We start from the raw sequence: 22429 nt of genomic DNA, 5'->3' as shown, positions 1-22429 counted from the left end.
GGGATGAGCGAGCGTGTTCGACGGGATGAGCGAGCGTGTCTGACGGGATGAGCGAGCGCGTGTCCGACCGGAAGAGCGTGTGTCTGACCGGAAGAGTGCGTGTCTGACCGGAAGAGCGTGTGTCTGTCTGGAGCATGTGTCCGACTGGTTGTGCCTGAGTGTCAATCTGGATGAGTGAGCGCATGTCCGACGGGATGAGCGAGCGCGTGTCCGATTGGACGAGCGAGTATCCAACGGGATGAGCGAGCGACCGCGTGTCCGACGGGATGTGCGAGCGCGTGTTCGACCGGAAGAGCGCGTGTCTGACCGGAAGAGCGAGTGTCTGACCGGAAGAGCGCGTGTCTGACCGGAAGAGCGTGTCTGTCTTAAGAGTGTGTCTGACTGGATGTGCCTGAGAGTCCATCCGGATGAGAAAGCGTGCGTCCAACTGGACGAGTACTTTCTCTGGATGGAGATAACCGTCACTCCACTATGGAATCAGAGGACATACACACACACACACACACACACACACACACACATAGTTCGCCATCAGTTGTCAGAAGATAAAATCTGTATCCTTTCAACGTTTAATGTGATTTCCCATGACTGTCGTCAGCACTTTGATAAATTGATATCAGAATCAGAATACGTTTTATTGCCAAGTATGTTTACACACACTGAATTTGTCTGTTTATGAAATGAAACATCAGCTTCAGCATTACCTAAGTGATTAGTTGATCGTCGATTGAGCCTTAAATCAATTTCACCTCGTTTCATTCATGAGTCATTGTGTTAGTTGAATAAATGATGACTCACTCATACAGACAATGGCTTACCACCACCTGCTGGTGTAACGGTGTAACTGCACTGATACTTCTGACATATGCTTTTGGAAAGCCTCTCGCCCAGTCAGATTCGAGAATCGCAACTAACTGTTACACATATAATTATAGTCCAACAAGCTTATATAGCATAATAATATGGTGATACAATTGCATATCACAATATTGAGCCACTCAGAATCAGCAGAAGGTACATTTTCTGCGACAGCCCTAATGCTGTGACTCTCTGTATCTGTCAGGGCGCCGTACGGTAAGGCAGTGGACATGTGGTCGGTGGGGTGTATTCTGGGCGAGCTGAGTGACGGTCAGCCTTTGTTTCCGGGCGAGAGTGAGATTGACCAGCTTTTCACCATCCAGAAGGTCCTGGGACCCCTGCCGCCCGAACAGATGAAGCTCTTCTACAGCAACCCACGTTTTCACGGGCTCCGGGTCAGTTTCTCGCAACATGTGCCATCTTAAAGGAGCACCCCACCGTTTTTAGAAATAGGGAAATAGGGTTTTTAGAAATAGTTCTTATTCAACTTCTTTCCTACATTTAGATATGTAGGCAAATGCATTTTTGTCTCAGTGCGTGCATTGTTTTAGTTTGGCAGGGTCGCCGCTAGCTTAGCTTAGCATAATGAATGGAATCCTATGTTGCCAGCTAGCATTCCCAGAGTAAAAGTAAAAAAAAACCACCTAATTATTTCTTGTGGCCTGCGTATTCACAACGAGTACAAATAGCGATGCAGATTAAGACCAGGCGATTTCCTAGGCAGATATTGACTTGGGACTATATTATGGGGAAGCAGAGACGAAGCAGAGATATCACGCAACACATTCTGATCGCTCAACAGCCGGAGGACGTGAGGATGAGAGCCGTGATATCTCTGCGCCCAAGTAGCAGTACTTGTAGTATTTGTACTCGTTGTGAATACGCAGGCCACAAGGTTTTTTTGATCCCTTTTACTCGGGGAATGCTAGCTGGCAACATAGGACCCCATTCATTATGCTAAGCTAAGCTAGCGGCGACCCTGCCAAACTAAAACAATGCATGCACTGAGACAAAAATGCATTTGCCCACATATCTAAATGTAGGAAAGCCCTCTTTCTAAAACCGGGGGAGTTTTCCTTTAAAGCAGCACCGGGTAACTTTTCAACCTTCATAATATATATATATATATATATATATATATATATATATATATATATATATATATATATATATATATATATAAGACTCTTGTGATGATACATCAACTTACAATAGGTTGAATGACACGTCTGCCATAGCCTGATGGGGTCTGTATCGTTTTTAATCGTACTTGTAAACTTTGGGTTTCGGGTAGTAACCCGAGAACAAAAAGAACTACAAAATTCGACAGCTTTACGGCATATACGTCACTTCCACCAACACACACACTTCCTTACATTCGGACGTGCGAGCCCAACTTTGTTCGTCGGATAATATAGTCATGTCCGAAACAGCAGAGACAAATAAGAAAGAAAAGGTTTTGTTGGAGGAAAGCAATAAGAGGAAACGAGAAAGTGCTGTGATTAAAGGCAGGACGAGGATCAACATGTGACCAGCGTTTGCTCATCGGCGTGAGCTGAAGGAGGCGTGCCCGACCGATGCTGTCCTGCTTGTTACGGTGATTACCTACCACTCAAACATTGAACTGAAGTATCATATAGATTCTGTAAAACGCTAACCAATAGACTACTATAATGACGCTGGCTTGTAAACGTGAGCATCGTGATTATTTGGCGTTTGAAAAAAATAAAACCCATGAAATTATATTCATATGACATGCTGAAACATGCCACTGACTGTAACGTTACCTGGGATGAAGACATTTCACACGCGCCGCCAGAAGAACACCTGCATGTGAACTCCTCCTGCAGTGTTCAGGGGAACTGTTAGTGCTGCACCGACCCGCGGGACGCTTTTATGACGTTATTTGGCCCGCACTAGGGGTGTGCATTGGCACTGCCTTCACGATTCGATTCGATTACGATTCACCAGGTAACGATTCGATTCAATTCGATTCTACGATGCATCAAAATTCTACTGCACACAAAGCAAATTTTTCATCAGTCATGAGGCAATATAAGCAGATATTAAACAACAGATTGTATTGGCTGCTATGTGTCTCCTGTATCTTTAACATAAAAGTTATTAAATAAAATAAAATGTAATTAAATAAAATTAAATAAAATGCAATTAACCCTTAAATGCATGACTGTTTCACCAAACATTCTTACATATTCAGGTCGTTTGCGACCCAGATCTATATTTAACATGGATAGACCTCTACCTGTCGTGATAATATATAAAACTCCTGATTTTAGAGTAACAGCTACAAAAGAATAAAATAAAACCTATTTCGTTACCTTTTGGAGCTTGGAAGGATTCAGTTTGAGCAGATGTTTAATACCATCATCATATGACCTCGTCAGAGATCGTTTACCAGTATATTCAGCATCTGCCTCATATTCGCCATCTCCAGCATATTCTCCAAACTCATTTTCAATGTCTTCAAAATCAATATTTTGATCACTGACAGCTTCTTGACCACATCCATCATCAAGAGACAGTGACACTAACATATGATTGTGTTTAGTACTTGCTCTCTGAAGTAAATCACTAACCCATTTCAAGTTTTGCAGATTATAATTATTGTTTCGTTTTCTGTCAGAGGTAACTATGAGTGAAACGTCACTTCATCATTGCGTATCAGACATTGCCACCTTGTGGAATAAAGGTGAATTGCGCCCTATTTCGTCATTATAGATTAATTTATTATTGTGCAAAAAATATATACGTACAATCCTACACACCTCGGGTCGTTAGCGCGTTTTTAATAACCCGTCTATCGCGGTCATCTCCCTCCGCCTCAGCCATCTTCCTTGTTGTTATTCTCCCTGAACCGGAAGTATTTGAAACTTTACAACTTTATCGTCCGCCAGAAAAAAAACAGTGACATAATCGATTATGGCACTTTGCCGCATCGATGCTGAATCGTTCATGCCCCGCATCGCGATGCATCGCCGAATCGATTATTGTTGACACCCCTAGCCCGCACCGCACCACTGTATATATTTTTACAACCCGCTCCGCACCCGCGACCATTAAACAGACATACGGGGTCCGCGGGTTATGAGATGAGTCGCGCGTCACTAGTTCAGGGCTATCAGGGTTGTCATGTCATCAAATGCACGCGCGATGGCATCCCCTGCTGTAGGATGACAGAGCTTACGACAGTAGTTGAGGACATTATTTTTTCCCAACTATAGGGGGACCCCGAGAGCAAAAGTTACCCAGTGCTGCTTTAAGACTTGTTCCTGCTCTGATTGTCAATGATTCAGCAGTGCACATGATTCTTATGAGACAAACCCGTGTGTAGTTTCCCTCAGTGAGCCATCCACAGACGCTGGAGAGACGGTACCTGGGAATCATCAGTCCAGTCCTGCTTGACCTAATGAAGGTGAGGGAGACTATAATACTATAATATTATTTACTATAATAGTCATGTAATAAAACAAAAAACACTATAAACTTAAATTAAATATAATAAAGTAGAAAGTTTTGTAGTGATTATAATTAATAAAAACATTTGCAGTGTATGATATGTTCTCATGTACATGGGTGTGTGGGTGTGTGTGTGTGTGTGTGTGTGTGGGGGGGGGGGGTGAGTAAGAGTGTGTGTGAAACAGAGAGAGAGAGAGAGAGAGAGAGAGAGAGTAAGGCTGATATATGTGTTGTGAGTGTGTGGGTGACCGTGAGTGTGTGTGTGTCTTGTCTGTTGAGTGTGTGTTGAGAGTGTGAGTGTGTCTGAGAGTGTGTGTTGAGAATGTGAGCGTGTGAATCTGTGTCTGTCTGAGAGAGTGTGTGTGTATGTGTCTGTGTGTTCATCACATGCGATGGTAATATAACATGAATAGACTAAGAGAGACAAATGAGTCAGTTTTTCTGCCTCTGACATTCATGTTCTAGCCTTGTATGAAATAATACATAATCAAACTAATGACTGTTTTTGTGTTTGTCATCTGACACACACACACATCTCGTGTCTTTTGTTCACCTGTGATGTGTGTATGTCATTATCGTGTCTGTGACTAATGCAGCGCTGCAGACGACGCTTCATTCCTCTCATGCACTCGTTCACTGGGGTTTCCATTCCCTCACTTCATGTGTCTTTACCTGTCGATTGAATCAGTTGATCTAGCCCACAAACTCTCCTTGTCTTTTTAGTTCCCGTTAGGGTATCGAGAGACACACAGAGATAGTCAACGTGTTGTTGCGTTTGTTAGCGGTTAGCACAGCTGGTCCGCTCTTATGCTAATGAGCGTGACTCACGGTCGCTCCATTAGGTGAAAGTGACATGTCATCACTGCGATAATTGTGCACTAATTATATTTTCAGCACAGTGAGTTTCTGCAGATGATCCTGCTGCTAATAATCCTGATATTGTCATTAAACTATCCTCTGGAAAACTACAACACAGGCACTTGTTCTGTCATGTCATTTTTATTAAAGGATGGATCATGTGTAAAAATACATCTTGAGCAAATGAGGTTTAGGACACTGTGGTAATTATGCTGTGTGTGTGTGTGTGTGTGTGTGTGTGTGTGTGTGTGTGTGTGTGTGTGTGTGTGTGTGTGTGTGTGTGTGTGTGTGTGTGTGTGTGTGTGTGTGTGTGTGTGTGTGTGTGTGTGTGTGTGTTCAAAGAATTCAAATGATTCTTTTATAATATTTTTTTTATCCATAATACAATATATTTTTAATCTACTGTATTACAATAATGAGAAACACCATTGAGAATGACCTCAAAGAAAACTAAACTTAAATTTTTACAAAGAAAAATGTCCTCCAAATACATGATATTAATATATATATATGCCTACTGACATGACAATATGACAAGCATTTCACTCTACATTTTATTGTTGAAAAGCAAAAAAAAAAAAACCTTTCTCATTAATAATGTAACAAAATATGTTATTATTTTATCATTTATTATTTAAAGTATTAATTATGTATACAGTGGTTATGGAAAGTCTTCAGACCCCTCTGTTCTATTGCAGTCATTTGCTAAAATCATTTAGGTTCATTTTTTTTCTCATTAATGTACACACAGCACCTCATATTGTCAGAAAAACACAGAATTGTTGACAATTTTCAGATTTATTAAAAAAGAAATACTGAAATATCACATGGTCCTAAGTATTCAGACCCTTTGCTGTAACACTCATATATTTAACTCAGGCGCTGTCCTTTTTTTTTCTGATCATCCTTGAGATGGTTCTACACCTTCATTTGAGTCCAGCTGTGTTTGATTATACTGATTGGACTTGATTAGGAAAGCCACACACCTGTCTATATAAGACCTTACAGCTCACAGTGCATGTCAGAGCAAATGAGAATTACCAGAATTGTGACAAGGCACAGATCTGGCCATGGTTACAAAAAATGTCTGCTGCACTTAAGGTTCCTAAGAGCACAGTGGCCTCCATAATCCTTAAATGGAAGATGTTTGGGACGACCAGAACCCTTCCTAGAGCTGGCCGTCTGGCCAAACTACGGTGGAGAAGAGCCTTGGTGAGAGAGGTAAAGAAGAACCCAAAGATCACTGTGGCTGAGCTCCAGAGATGCAGTCGGGAGATGGGAGAAAGTTGTATAAAGTCAACCATCACTGCAGTCCTCCACCAGTCGGGGCTTTATGGCAGAGTGGCCCAACGGAAGCCTCTCCTCTGTGCAAGACACATGAAAGTTTGCTAAAAAAACACCCGAAGGACTCCAAGATGGTGAGAAATAAGATTCTCTGGTCTGATGAGACCAACATTTTGGCCTTTATTCTAAGGGGTATGTGTGGAGAAAACCAGGCACTGCTCATCACCTGTCCAATACAGTCCCAACAGTGAAGCATGGTGGTGGCAGCATCATGCTGTGGGGTGTTTTTTAGCTGGAGGGACAGGACGACTGGTTGCAATCGAGGGAAAGATGAATTCGGCTAAGTTTAGGAATATCCTGGACGAAAACCTTCTCCAGAGTGCTCAAGACCACAGACTGTGCCGACGGTTCACCTTCCAACAAGACAATGATCCTAGCACACAGCTAAAATAACGGAGTGGCTTCACAAAAACTCCGTGATTGTTCTTGAATGGCCAAGCCAGAGCCCCGACTTAAACCCAATTGAGCATCTCTGGAGAGACCTCAAGATGGCTGTCCACAAACGTTTACCATCCAACCTGACAGAACTGGAGAGGATCTGCAAGAAGGAATGGCAGAGGATCCTCAAATACCTCAAAAACCGATTTTATTTCCCAAAAAGACTCATGGCTGTATTAGATTAAAAGGGTGCTTCTAAATACTGAGCAAAGGGTCTGAATACTTAGGACGATGCGATACTTCAGTTTTTCTTTTTTAATAGATCTGCAAAAATGCCAACAATTCTGTGTTTTTCTGACAATATGAGGTGCTGTGTGTACATTAATAAGAAAAAAATGAACTTAAATGATGTTTCTTAAAACACTAAGTTCGGGAGAAGCACGTTCAAATGATCTACCCAATCATTCCAACCAGCTGTCAACAATCAGTAATCAACATGTCTACCAATCAGCTCAAGTGGAGGATCACATAAATACCCAGTCAACTCACCAATGTTCCTTGACAAAGTTTGCAGCATCCCTCCACCACCCCTTCTACCTCACACACACCTGGTTAACTTTCCTAACCAGAGATACAGGGGGAGTACTCTGGGTTTGGGCCAAGTACCGAGCTCGGAGCCCTCTCCTCGGACAGCACGCCAAATACGCATACCATTTATTCTATCTGAATTTAATTGTAAGTGTGAACTCGTGAAAGGATTTTAGCAAATGGCTGCAATATAAACAAAGAGTGAAAATTTTAAGTGGGTCTGAATACTTTGAGTACCCACTGTATATAATTTAGCTCTGTTGTACTGCCTTTAATTAAATGTGTTAATTTAATTAATAAAACAATTAAAGTATATTTTTCTAATATATTTTAAGAGTAATTAATAAGAATATCATTATATTCTACAATGTTATACAATAAAAATGTATAGTAAAATATTGCAAGTGAAACATTTCCAATGCATTTTATTAATGAGAATAACTATGTGCTTGGTTTACATGAAAATAATGTACAACTGAAAGGACTGAATTGCCTCTTTTTAATAGTATTTCTCTATTTTCCCTGTGAAGTGTTTTTGACAGATCTGCCAGGATTATCGATGGCGTTGTGGTTTGTACTTTCAGAACCTGTTGTTGTTGAACCCGAACGAGCGCTATCTGACCGAACAGAGTCTGAACCACCACGCCTTCCAGACTCAGCGGTTGACGGAGCGGCCCGGCCCGCTCACACCCACACCCATCCGCTCCTCCAAGAGGAAACCGCTTCTGGACAACAGCGCCCCCAGCAGGTCAGGAGGAGGAAGAGTGGAACACTAACAAACTTACTGTGCATACAACCTCATTATGTGGTTAGCATGTAATATTTCAAGCAGTAGTGTGCTATTGTGGTTATGTTGTCCTATTTCAGCAAGTAGCCTTCACTTTTCATCTTGAAAATTAAACCATTTTTGTGTAGCTTTTGGCAGCAAGATCAAATAATGGTTCTTCATTTAGATTCGTCATACTGCAAATCAAGGTCACATCAAATTATATGGAAAGTCAATTTTAATGCTTTGCATTATGGGCTACAGAACATTTCACAGTGTGCTCTCGTTGTAATCTGCCAGTTTTTAATATGTTTAGTAGGTCAGGTATTGCGTGCATGAAAAATACTGTGCACCAAATGTTAACTATTGAGAGCAGGGCTTGACATTACCACCCGCCAGACGCCAACCCACCAAATGTGTGTGTATTTCAGCAGCGGTGTGTAACACAGTCACTCTTACTAGACACTTTGGCAGGTTGAGTTTTATGTATAATATTTAAAAAAAATCAAAAGGCATCTGAAATAATAAACTAAGTGCAATGTTGTGTTGTCAAAAACATAGATTTTTCTATACATATCAATACTGAAATATCTGAAACGCCTCCAATACTCATTTTCCTCAGAACAGACTTAATACCAGCAGCGCTTTCTTGTTCTCTCATCTGTCCGACAGCGAGTGACACACAAACCCGCCTCCACACACTCACTCGCTTCATTTGTTCTGGAGGAATATTGTTGCCGTTACAGGGCTTGAATTTCAGAGTGGGATTGCTTGTATTACGCATAATTGTGCTAATTTCCACAGATATTGTGTTGACGCCCAAAGTGCTTGCACATAAAGCTGTATCTCAGCATTAATTTGAGTTCTTTTTCCACTGCTTATACCACTTAAACCATCAAATACACACAAAATAATGTCAAAATGCCACTCTTAGCAAGTATTCACGTAAACACAATCAGTTTTTTTTTAAGTGAACATAAACTGTTGAGAAAGAAAATGGATGTGTAATGGATCCATGCGTCAGGTCTCTTGGAAACTAAGAAGAGAAGACCAGGAGAACTTGGATATATCTTTCAAGCAGACATTACTCTTTATTAAGAACACGTGCTGTCAGTAGCTGCAGTTATCAAGTCTCTCAAACAGTATAAAACTGTCATTTAGCCACATTTCAGGGGGAGGGATTTACACATTAGAGGAGGAGACAATCTAAACAAAGGAATGCAAATGTTGTATAGGTAAAAGGACACACCCCAGACATTTCAGTGTCACCAGTCCTAATCCTATCAGTCTAACAGTGCCATTCAAATGCATAGATGCAAATCTAATAAAACTTACAGTATTGCCCATACCTTCACATTATCAGAGACAAAAGCACAACTGTGCTCTGAGAATGTCATGCTAAATGGTCAGGAAGTGCAAAAAGACAAAAGACTAATTCTCAAACACATGGGCTGATTAAATTGATATAGTTACAATGTAGTTAATCTTTACCTCAAATTGTGAAACACTATGTACATAACGTTTTCAGTTTATATACTATTACATTGGAACGTTGATGTACCAATTTATATATTTGTAATCCCACAGGTCTTAAAGTGACAGCAGCCTTATATTCCTGCTGTCAAATTATCAGATGATGCCATATATATATGGCAGTTTTTGTCTATGGTATTGATGTCAAAAATTGTGTACAGTGAAAATGCTGAGTGCCTAACTTTGTAAAACCACTAACCACACTGGCTGGTGAGCAAAAAAAGTAAAGCCCTAATTGGGGGTAAATAAGATTGCACTTTCCCTCAGACATTGGGTATGAAGGCATCTCATTTACTTGAGCCATCTGATTATGAACACATTATCTAAACATAGCTAGTGTTGCTAACAGTAACCCAGGTTTGCATGCTTTCATTTCTTTAATGGGTTTTAGGGGTCATGTTGTCAAGAGTTCAAGTCACCATCGCTCAAACAGTCGCGATTGCTCCAGTCTGCCCCGTCATGGGCACGAAGACCTCCTCCCGCCCAGCTCCGAGACGTTTCTAAACGGGTCGGTACAGTCTGCCAACAGCCTGAGCCCAGTTATGCACCCAAAATCCTTTCAGCCGCTCAACCGCTCGGCATCGTGCGGTAAAGACCTGCAGCACGCTAAAGAGGCCAAATCCAAAATGGGTGACTTTGACTTCGGGAAACCGGCAGACGGCCCGGGAGCCAAATACCTGAAATCAAACACGCCTCGTTCCCAGAACCGCCATTCCTTTGTGGAGGGCAAGACCAGCACGCTGACGGGGGACCGGGAGAAACAGAGCCGGCACGGTTACGGCGAGTCGGCTGCGTCGTCAGGTGGAAAGGGGTCGTCCTCGTACCTGAGTTTGTCCAAGAGTCACGGAGTGCTTAGTGATGCCAAATCCGTGAACAACCTCAGCGACATGCGACTGCACCCAGACGACCCCGCCGGCTCTCCCCGCTACTTCCCCAGCAGCTGCCTGGACCTTAACATGAACCTGAACTTGCCGGCACCAGGCAGCCCGTCCATGCAACACGGGGGACACAGTCCCGCTGTGGGACGTCGCAGCAAACTTGAACGGGACGGAAGCACAGTGGAGCCGTCCACCCGCCGCTCCTCCTCACGGCAAAAGAGCCAGCAGCAGAGCCAGCAGCAGAGTGACGGAAACCCTGTTGATCCGCTCGACTCCGGAGCAGGACTTTCTCTTTCGGCTCCCCAAGAATTCCCCTATGGCGTTGGCTACACCAGCCCGTTCTCCTCCCAACAGCGCCCACACAGGCACTCCATGTACGTGCGGAGGGAACGTGGGCGTCCCCATGCGGGCGAGACGGGCGGATTAGCAGTAGGGCCGGGGATACCCACCAGGGCCAGCAGTCTACAGCTACTGACCCCTCAGCTACAGCATCGGACCCTGCCGAGACACATAGGCAGCGCCGTGTCACGGGATGCAGGATTAGACGACATCAGGGTCAGTCCATATGTCTTTCTTTTAGTGTTTTGCCTGCTTTCTGATGCCTGTAAGCGTTTGTGAGATGAGTAGAGTGGGGTCAGTGCTGGGTCTGGTTCAGGGCAATGCCCATCCCTGGTCTGGATGAAGTCTGGACATGTGGTTATGTGTAAATATTACACATCTGTTCCAAAGTTTAATGAGCTGCCTAAGTGTTTATTGTCTACGTAGGCAGCCACCTTCTAAAGCAACATCCTAACCCAGGTTGAACAAAATTCAGTCTGTCTGCCCATCCATCCATAAGCTCAAGTAGAGTTCAATTAAATCCAATATTCTAGTCCAATCCAGTCCAGTCCAGTCCTATTCCATCTCATCCGTCCATCCAAGTAGTCCAATCCATCCCAGTAGTCCAGTCCCATCCATCCTAGTATTCTAATCCATCCATCCATCCATCCATCTATCCCAGTAGTCCAGTCCATATATTCCAGTCCGTCCCAGTAGTCCAGTCCAAGTAGTCCAGTCCATCCCAGTAGTCCAGTCCAAGTAGTCCAGTCCATCCCTGTAGTCCAGTCCAATCCATCCCAGTAGTCCAGTCCAAGTAGTCGAGTCCATTCCAGTAGTCCAGTCCCATCCATCCAGTCCTCCCAGTAGTCCAGTCCAATCCATCCCAGTAGTCTAGTCCCATCCATCCATTCATCCAATCCAATCCAATCCAGTCCAGTCCAATCCATCCCAGTAGTCTAGTCCCATCCATCCATCCATCCAGTCCAATCCAATCCAGTCATCCTAGTAGTCTAGTCCAATACATCCCAGTAGTCTAGTCCCGTCCAGTCCACTCCAATCCAATCCAATCCAATCCAATCCATCCCAGTAGTCTAGTCCCATCCATCCATCCATCCAGTCCACTCCAGTCCACTCCAATCCACTCCAATCCAATCCAATCCATCCCAGTAGTCTAGTCCCATCCATCCATCCATCCATCCACATCCATCCATCCATAATCCATCCCAGTAGTCCAGTCCGTCCAGACCAATCCACCTCAGTAATCCAGTCCAATCTAATCTAGTCCAATCCAATCCATAAATCCAGTCCCATCCAATCCTTTCCATAGTTTAATATGTCTACGAATGTTGTCTAGATGGCCAGCTCACTAGGGTTTGTAACAGATCATGTGTGTGTGTGTAGTTTGAGTGATCATATGAATGTGTGCTGGCGCTTTATGCTTCACCTGCTCTCATCTCTCCATAAACAGACCGACCCCGCGGCCGCAGAGGTCAGTCACACACGGCCTTTAATCCGGGAGTCCACACGGGACAACACCACCACCTTTCACGCACCACGGCAAAAAAGCGAGGTCCGCACCATCCCGCTTTCTCCCTCTTTCTCTCTGTCTCTTTACCTCTTTCTCTCCATATTCCTCCTTCTGCTGCCCATTCTCCTATTTGCTTTGCTCTCTCATTCTTGAAGGTGGCATTTTGGTTTGTGCATTCTGAGTTTATGCCGAGGGGAAATCTTCAATGTTCATGCCACATAATGTCCTTAGTGTTAGTTTCTGCTTGAAACACGTCTGTGACGAATGTTGGTGCTGCAGGGAGGCGTGTATCACGAGCAGCTTGCCGATGACAGTGGATCGGCCAAAGAGAACCGCATGATGTACGCCGAATCTGTGCCGCGGCGGGTCGGGAGCTTCTACAGGGGTCAGTCAAATCCTGCTTTTTATTTCAACATATCTTATAGATGGCGATTAGGGTGGCATGCTGCAAAGTAACATGTTTAATTTTATTATGTTGTCTAATTTATTTATCAACAAATGCAATTGAAAACCTCTCTGTACGCTCTCTGTGTGCCACGCTCAACACAGTCTACACGGCAGGCGCCAAACAACTCAATTAGATCCCATTATAATCAAGAAAACTGCATGCGTCGCCGTGTTTACTGCAATATAGTTATTGCATGCTAACTGTGTTGGGAAGACAATCAAAAAACAACAGCAATAAAAATACCACTTTGAATAAAAAAGAATCCAAACGGTTGTTGTTGGAAGAGAAAGAGAGCGAGTGAGAAGTAATGCATTAGTTAAGTGCAATATCGCTTTTTTAAACACTTTATTTTAAAGGTCACTGGTTCCAGGTCTCTTTATGTTTTCCTGTTTTCACCAGTGCCGTCACCCAGACCTGATAACTCGTTCCACGAGAGTTCAGGGGTCACGATGGACAACAGCCACAACATACACCAACCGACCTATGACCCTTGGTGAGGATGGAGCGCTTACGCTCTCTGTTTTTGATTTTTGTTTTGTTTTATATGTGCTACTTTTATTTGGCTCCACCAAAATTTTATTTGAATAAACAAATTCTGTGATAACAGTGAATAATAAGTTTCCAGTGCTTGGAATAAACAAATAAAGTGTTAAAATTATAAACACTTTAAAGGTGCACTATGCAACTTTCCGTCCACTGGAGGGCGCCTATTCTAAACAAAGGTGTAGTTTGATGACGCAAAGTGTGTGCGCAGTATCTTGGGACATGTGGTCTTCACCTCACAACCGGGGGAAAATAGGACTCGGGCAGAAATCATGTTCATGGATGTGGTTATTAACTTTACTGTAGTGAAGCAGAGCAGGACCGAGTGTTGAGGAGCTGAGCACGGCTGCTGGAGCGTTTGGTTATTAACGTTACTGTAGTGAAGCAGAGCAGGACCGAGTGTTGTGGAGCTGAGCACGGCTGCTGGAGCGATTGGTTATTAACGTTACTATAGTGAAGCAGAGCAGGACCGAGTGTTGAGGAGCTGAGCGCGGCCGCTGGAGCGATTGGTTATTAACGTTACTGTAATGAAGCAGAGCAGGACCGAGTGTTGAGGAGCTGAGCGCGGCCGCTGGAGGGATTGGTTATTAACGTTACTATAGTGAAGCAGAGCAGGACAGAGTGTTGAGGAGCTGAGCACGACCGCTGGAGCGATTGGTTATTAACGTTACTGTAGTGTGAAGCAGAGCAGGACCGAGTGTTGAGGAGCTGAGCACGGCCGCTGGAGCGATTGGTTATTAACGTTACTGTAGTGCGAAGCAGAGCAGGACCGAGTGTTGAGGAGCTGAGCACGGCCGCTGGAGCGATTGGTTATTAAAGTCACTGTAGTGAAGCAGAGCAGGATCGAGTGTTGAGGAGCTGAGCACGGCCGCTGGAGCGATTGGTTATTAACGTTACTGTAGTGTGAAGCAGAGCAGGACCGAGTGTTGAGGAGCTGAGCACGGCCGCTGGAGCGATTGGTTATTAACGTTACTGTAGTGTAAAGCAGAGCAGGACCGAGTGTTGAGGAGCTGAGCACGGCCGCTGGAGCGATTGGTTATTAACGTTACTGTAGTGAAGCAGAGCAGGACCGAGTGTTAAGGAGCTGAGCACGGCCGCTGGAGCGATTGGTTATTAACGTTACTGTAGTGAAGCAGAGCAGGACCGAGTGTTAAGGAGCTGAGCACGGCCGCTGGAGCGATTGGTTATTAACGTTACTGTAGTGTGAAGCAGAGCAGGACCGAGTGTTGAGGAGCTGAGCACGGCCGCTGGAGCGATTGGTTATTAACGTTACTGTAGTGAAGCAGAGCAGGACCGAGTGTTGAGGAGCTGAGCACGGCCGCTGGAGCGATTGGTTATTAACGTTACTGTAGTGAAGCAGAGCAGGACCGAGTGTTGAGGAGCTGAGCACGGCCTCTGGAGCGATTGGTTATTAACGTTACTGTAGTGAAGCAGAGCAGCACCGAGTGTTGAGGAGCTGAACACGACCGCTGGAGCGATTGGTTATTAACGTTACTGTAGTGAAGCAGAGCAGGACCGAGTGTTGAGGAGCTGCACACGGCCGCTGGAGCGATTGGTTATTAACGTTACTGTAGTGAAGCAGAGCAGGACCGAGTGTTGAGGAGCTGAGCACGGCCGCTGGAGCGATTGGTTATTAACGTTACTGTAGTGAAGCAGAGCAGGACCGAGTGTTGAGGAGCTGAGCACGGCCACTGGAGCGATTGGTTATTAACGTTACTCTAGTGAAGCAGAGCAGGACCGAGTGTTAAGGAGCTGAGCACAGCCGCTGGAGCGATTGGTTATTAACGTTACTGTAGTGTGAAGCAGAGCAGGACCGAGTGTTGAGGAGCTGAGCACGGCCGCTGGAGCGATTGGTTATTAACGTTACTGTAGTGAAGCAGAGCAGGACCGAGTGTTGAGGAGCTGAGCACGGCCGCTGGAGCGATTGGTTATTAACATTACTGTAGTGAAGCAGAGCAGGACCGAGTGTTGAGGAGCTGAGCACGGCCTCTGGAGCAATTGGTTATTAACGTTACTGTAGTGAAGCAGAGCAGCACCGAGTGTTGAGGAGCTGAACACGACCGCTGGAGTGATTGGTTATTAACGTTACTGTAGTGAAGCAGAGCAGCACCGAGTGTTGAGGAGCTGAGCACGGCCGCTGGAGCGATTGGTTGTTAACGTTACTGTAGTGAAGCAGAGCAGTACCGAGTGTTGAGGAGCTGAGCACGGCCTCTGGAGCGATTGGTTATTAACGTTACTGTAGTGAAGCAGAGCAGCACCGAGTGTTGAGGAGCTGAACACGGCCTCTGGAGCGATTGGTTATTAACGTTACTGTAGTGAAGCAGAGCAGCACCGAGTGTTGAGGAGCTGAACACGACCGCTGGAGCGATTGGTTATTAACGTTACTGTAGTGAAGCAGAGCAGGACCGAGTGTTGAGGAGCTGCACACGGCCGCTGGAGCGATTGGTTATTAACGTTACTGTAGTGAAGCAGAGCAGGACCGAGTGTTGAGGAGCTGAACACGGCAGCTGGAGCGATTGGTTATTAACGTTACTGTAGTGAAGCAGAGCAGGACCGAGTGTCGAGGAGCTGACCACGGCCGCTGGAGCGATTGGTTATTAACGTTACTGTAGTGAAGCAGAGCAGGACCGAGTGTCGAGGAGCTGAACACGGCCGCTGGAGCGATTGGTTATTAATGTTACTGTAGTGAAGCTGAGCAGGACCAAGTGTTGAGGAGCTGAGCACGGCCGCTGGAGCGATTGGTTATTAACGTTACTGTAGTGAAGCAGAGCAGGACCGAGTGTCGAGGAGCTGAGCATGGCCGCTGGAGCGATTGGTTATTAACGTTACTGTAGTGAAGCAGAGCAGGACCGAGTGTTGAGGAGCTGAGCACGGCCGCTGGAGCGATTGGTTATTAACGTTACTGTAGTGAAGCAGAGCAGGACCGAGTGTTGAGGAGCTGAGCACGGCCGCTGGAGCGATTGGTTATTAACGTTACTGTAGTGAAGCAGAGCAGGACCGAGTGTTGAGGAGCTGAGCACGGCTGCTGGAGCGATTGGTTATTAACGTTACTGTAGTGAAGCAGAGCAGGACCGAGTGTTGAGCAGCTGAGCACGGCCGCTGGAGCGATTGGTTATTAACGTTACTGTAGTGTGAAGCAGAGCAGGACCGAGTGTTGAGGAGCTGAGCATGGCCGCTGGAGCGATTGGTTATTAACGTTACTGTAGTGAAGCAGAGCAGGACCGAGTGTTGAGGAGCTGAGCACGGCCGCTGGAGCGATTGGTTATTAACGTTACTGTAGTGAAGCAGAGCAGGACCGAGTGTTGAGGAGCTGAGCACGGCCTCTGGAGCGATTGGTTATTAACGTTACTGTAGTGAAGCAGAGCAGCACCGAGTGTTGAGGAGCTGAACACGATCGCTGGAGCGATTGGTTATTAACGTTACTGTAGTGAAGCAGAGCAGGACCGAGTGTTGAGGAGCTGCACACGGCCGCTGGAGCGATTGGTTATTAACGTTACTGTAGTGAAGCAGAGCAGGACCGAGTGTTGAGGAGCTGAGCACGGCCGCTGGAGCGATTGGTTATTAACGTTACTGTAGTGAAGCAGAGCAGGACCAAGTGTTGAGGAGCTGAGCACGGCCGCTGGAGCGATTGGTTATTAACGTTACTGTAGTGAAGCAGAGCAGGACCGAGTGTTGAGGAGCTGAGCACGGCCGCTGGAGCGATTGGTTATTAACGTTACTGTAGTGAAGCAGAGCAGGACCGAGTGTTGAGGAGCTGAGCACGGCCGCTGGAGCGATTGGTTATTAACGTTACTGTAGTGAAGTAGAGCAGGACTGAGTGTTGAGGAGCTGAGCACGGCCGCTGGAGCGATTGGTTATTAACGTTACTGTAGTGAAGCAGAGCAGGACCGAGTGTTGAGGAGCTGAGCACGGCCGCTGGAGCGATTGTTAAACTAATGCCCGCCTCGCGAGCACCGGGACTTTTATTATGACGGGATGGGACACAGTGGCCGGGCGCGCGCACTACCGCTTTTTCCAGTTATGATTATGAGGTAAAGCAGCTCTGTTTATCATATTAGATACATTTAAGTGTGTTTAAAATTGTTATGACGTTACTCTGTGCGTTCGCTCGGCGCTGCTGTGACGTTCACACTGCTAAGAGTAAATCGCTTCTGCAGAATAAAACCGAGGGTAGCGCAGAAATGACGCAATTGACAAGTGACTCCCTCAAACACTATATTGACACGTCCCGTCCTTAGTTAAAATAGCAATTTTCTCACAATTTACAAATAGTTGGAAACATTTGGGATGTTGTAAGTACTCAACTGAACAAAATATATAACACTGGCCTAGTGGTTTTTGGATATGTTACTGCAAAAATACTACATAGTGCACCTTTAACCGAAATGAAAATGTAAAATATTAAAACCGAAACAAATTCAGAATATTAATAGAAACATTAGTATAATGTAATGGCGGATTGTAAGCGTCAGTTTTATTGACATTGTAAGTGTCTTGTTTGATGAGGACGGGGTCTGAGACACTGAACGTGAGCCCTCCAGAACCGACCAAAGAGAAAGAGAAACAAGGCTTCTTCAGGTCCATGAAGAAGAAGAAAAAGAAGCCACAAACCGTGAGTGTGTGTGTGTGTGTGTTTACGTGTTTAATGTATCACAGGTAAATGTGTGTGTGTGAGTGACTAGTAGAGTCTAAACCCAGTCCGTAATGGAGAGTTTGTCACCCGACTCAACCGTTAACATTTTAAACCAATAGCTCATATCAACTCATATCAATTCTGTCATGATCTATTCCCCTTATGTCATTAAACACACATACACATGATGTTATTGTTTCTGTGAAACGCAACAGAAATGTAGAATAATCACGCTGCTCTTTTCTACAACCATATCTGATAGACCACCTCCAAAACGCAGCATAGAACCACCACAAAAGTTCTGTTCTGTTCTGTTCTTCTCTTTTATGCAATTTTTATTATATTCTATATGATTCCATTCTATTCCATTCCATTCAAGTCCAGTCCAGTCCATTCCATTCCATTCCATTCCAATCCATTCCAATCCAGTCCATTCCATTCCAATCCAGTCCATTCCATTCCATTCCATTCCAGTCCAGTCCAGTCCAATCCAGTCCAGTCCATTCCATTCCAGTCCAGTCCAGTCCAGTCCAGTCCAGTCCAGTCCATTCCAGTCCAGTCCAGTCCAGTCCATTCCATTCCATTCCATTCCAGTCCAGTCCAGTCCAGTCCAGTCCAGTCCAGTCCATTTCATTCCAGTCCAGTCCAGTCCAGTCCAGTCCATTCCATTCCATTCCATTCCATTCCAGTCCATTCCAGTCCAGTCCATTCCATTCCATTTCATTTCATTTCATTTCATTTCATTTCATTTCATTTCATCATTTCATTTCATTTCATTTCATTTCATTTATTATTTCATTTCATTTCATTATTTCATTTCATTTCATTTCATTATTTCATTATTTCATTTCATTTCATTTCATTTCATTTCATTTCATTTCATTTCATTTCATTTCAGTCCAGTCCAGTCCAGTCCAGTCCAGTCCAGTCCAGTCCAGTCCAGTCCAGTCCAGTCCAGTCCAGTCCAGTCCAGTCCAAATACTTTAAAGTCCTTGTTCAGTGATAATCATATTTTTATTTTAAAAGATAATTTTTTTTATTTGTTATTGTATGAAACCTTTTAAAATTAACACAAACTATTTAGAATAATTTTTATAACTAATTATAAACCCTAATCAATATTCAATTGTTTCTAGAAAGTTGAAATCCCTCAGGCTCACCAGTTTTCTGTTTTTTTGTTTTTGTTTTTGTTTTTTTAAATGTGTAGTACTAAAATGACTAAAACTTCAGTAAAATTAATGAAAACTATGTCTATGTATGTAGACATACATAAAAACTATGTCTATGTAGACATATATATATATATATAAACTAATAGAAGTTTTATCAAAATAAAACTAGTTCATAATATTTAATTGGATTCATCATTAAATATGAACTCTTTTCAAATTTTTTAATTATCTTTTTTCTGTAAACCATAATCAGACACATAATTATTGCTGAAATTCTCTGTCGGTCTGAAGTGGAGTCGGGTCGCAGATCTCCAGTATTGAGTCTCTGTGTGAGTTTTGTGCCTCTTGTATTGCAGAAAGACACTGCTGAAGAGCGAGTTCCAGTCATGAGAAAATCTCTCTTTCCTCTTTTTCACTCTCAGAGGAGCTTCACACGGAGCTCCTCTGAGAGAGTGCGTCCTCTAGTGGCCACACCGATGGTATACATGAGTCTCCATACATACGCCTCTAACACACTGCCAACTAAACCGCTCTCGCTGCATGAATTAACAACACTAATCAGTTATGTTGAAGTGGCCTGGGTACTTGTCTCGTCATTGGTTGTCAGATCTGTGATGTCATCAGCCATCTGAGACTGACTCCGACAAATGCACAATTAACGGACGCATGGGGTCATATTTGCATCCTGTGATTTGCATGTGAGAGAATTTTCCATTTGATTTTGAAGTCCACAGAAACGGACTGAAGTAAATACATGAGGGTGAAACTGATGAAATCATGTCCCCCCAAAATCATAAGAAAATAGAAAGAAATGATATTCTGCATGAAGAAATATCAAAGCCAAATTTGTATGATTTTTTGACATTTATTTTTATGATATTTAAAAAGAAAAATCCCCTAATTTCTAATTTCCGAAATTCCAAATACACTTTATTGTAAAGTGTACATGATGTGTAAGTATCATGGTTTTATTAAGGGCTTTTCACACTGCACGCTTTTAACCCTGGGTAGAGGAACGTTTTATACTTTTGATTTAAAAGAGGGATTAGCACAGCTTTTAACCCTGGGTAAAGGAACGTTTTATACTTTTAATTTAGAAGAGGGTTTAGCACCGCTTTTAACCCCGGGTAAAGGAACGTTTTATACTTTTAATTTAGAAGATGGATTAGCACCGCTTTTAACCCTGGGTAGAGGAACGTTTTATACTTTTAATTTAGAAGAGGGATTAGCACCGCTTTTAACCCCGAGTAAAGGAACGTTTTATACTTTTAATTTAGAAGAGGGATTAGCACCGCTTTTAACCCCGGGTAAAGGAACGTTTTATACTTTTAATTTAGAAGATGGATTAGCACCGCTTTTAACCCCGGGTAGAGGAACGTTTTATACTTTTAATTTAGAAGATGGATTAGCACCGCTTTTAACCCCGGGTAGAGGAACGTTTTATACTTTTAATTTAGAAGAGGGATTAGCACCGCTTTTATCCCCGGGTAAAGGAACGTTTTATACTTTTAATTTAGAAGATGGATTAGCACCGCTTTTAACCCCGGGTAGAGGAACGTTTTATACTTTTAATTTAGAAGAGGGATTAGCACTGCTTTTAACCCCGGGTTAAGGAACGTTTTTTACTTTTAATTTAGAAGATGGATTAGCACCGCTTCTAACCCCGGGTAAAGGAACGTTTTATACTTTTAATTTAGATGAGGGATTAGCACCGCTTTTAACCCCGGGTAAAGGAATGTTTTATACTTTTAATTTAGAAGAGGGATTAGCACCGCTTTTAACCCCGGGTAAAGGAACGTTTTATACTTTTAATTTAGAAGAGGGATTAGCACCGCTTTTAACCCCGGGTAAAGGAACGTTTTATACTTTTAATTTAGAAGAGGGATTAGCACCGCTTTTAGCCCCGGGTAAAGGAACGTTTTATACTTTTAATTTAGATGAGGGATTAGCACCGCTTTTAACCCTGGGTAGAGGAACGTTTTATACTTTTAATTTAAAAGAGGGATTAGCACAGCTTTTAACCCCGGGTAAAGGAACATTTTAAACTTTTAATTTAGAAGAGGGATTAGCACCGCTTTTAACCCCGGGTAGAGGAACGTTTTATACTTTTAATTTAAAAGATGGATTAGCACCGCTTTTAACCCCGGGTAAAGGAACGTTTTATACTTTTAATTTAGAAGATGGATTAGCACCGCTTTTAACCCCGGGTAGAGGAACGTTTTATACTTTTAATTTAGAAGAGGGATTAGCACCGCTTTTAACCCCGGGTTAAGGAACGTTTTATACTTTTAATTTAGAAGATGGATTAGCACCGCTTTTAACCCCGGGTAGAGGAACGCTTTATACTTTTAATTTAGAAGATGGATTAGCACCGCTTTTAACCCTGGGTAGAGGAACGTTTTATACTTTTAATTTAGATGATGGATTAGCACCGCTTTTAACCCAAGGGAAAAGGAACGTTTTATACTTTTAATTTAGAAGAGGGATTAGCACCGCTTTTAACCCCAGGTAAAGGAACGTTTTATACTTTTAATTCAGAAGATGGATTAGCACCGCTTTTAACCCCGGGTAGAGGAACGTTTTATACTTTTAATTTAGAAGAGGGATTAGCACCGCTTTTAACCCTGGGTAGAGGAACGTTTTATACTTTTAATTTAGATGATGGATTAGCACCGCTTTTAACCCCGGGTAGAGGAACGTTTTATACTTTTAATTTAGAAGAGGGATTAGCACCGCTTTTAACCCAAGGGAAAAGGAACGTTTTATACTTTTAATTTAGAAGAGGGATTAGCACCGCTTTTAACCCCGGGTAAAGGAACGTTTTATACTTTTAATTTAGAAGATGGATTAGCACCGCTTTTAACCCCGGGTAGAGGAACGTTTTATACTTTTAATTTAGAAGAGGGATTAGCACCGCTTTTAACCCCGGGTAGAGGAACGCTTTATACTTTTAATTTAGAAGATGGATTAGCACCGCTTTTAACCCCGGGAAGAGGAACGTTTTATACTTTTAATTTAGATGATGGATTAGCACCGCTTTTAACCCAAGGGAAAAGGAACGTTTTATACTTTTAATTTAGAAGAGGGATTAGCACCGCTTTTAACCC

The 22429-nt window shown here is 43.5% G+C and overlaps 1 protein-coding gene across 3 annotated transcripts in view; it reads left to right on the top strand.

The window, feature by feature from the left end:
• Positions 1 to 22429, top strand: part of LOC137078303 (cyclin-dependent kinase-like 5) — a 121654-nt gene that overhangs the window by 88453 nt on the left and 10772 nt on the right. Inside the window, exons 9-17 of one of the 3 annotated variants that reach the window (XM_067445480.1) lie at positions 1064 to 1253; positions 4211 to 4291; positions 8088 to 8251; positions 10194 to 11235; positions 12467 to 12568; positions 12806 to 12911; positions 13374 to 13467; positions 18024 to 18129; positions 19679 to 19801. In XM_067445480.1, the coding sequence (XP_067301581.1) occupies positions 1064 to 1253; positions 4211 to 4291; positions 8088 to 8251; positions 10194 to 11235; positions 12467 to 12568; positions 12806 to 12911; positions 13374 to 13467; positions 18024 to 18129; positions 19679 to 19801 (2008 nt within the window). The remainder of the gene's footprint in view (positions 1 to 1063; positions 1254 to 4210; positions 4292 to 8087; positions 8252 to 10193; positions 11236 to 12466; positions 12569 to 12805; positions 12912 to 13373; positions 13468 to 18023; positions 18130 to 19678; positions 19802 to 22429) is intronic. The other 2 variants (XM_067445481.1, XM_067445482.1) reach the window with 2 other exon arrangements.

Source organism: Pseudorasbora parva, chromosome 6, assembly GCF_024679245.1.
Source record: "Pseudorasbora parva isolate DD20220531a chromosome 6, ASM2467924v1, whole genome shotgun sequence".
Lineage (NCBI taxonomy): Eukaryota > Metazoa > Chordata > Actinopteri > Cypriniformes > Gobionidae > Pseudorasbora > Pseudorasbora parva.
This window is presented reverse-complemented; position numbering and strand designations above follow the sequence as displayed.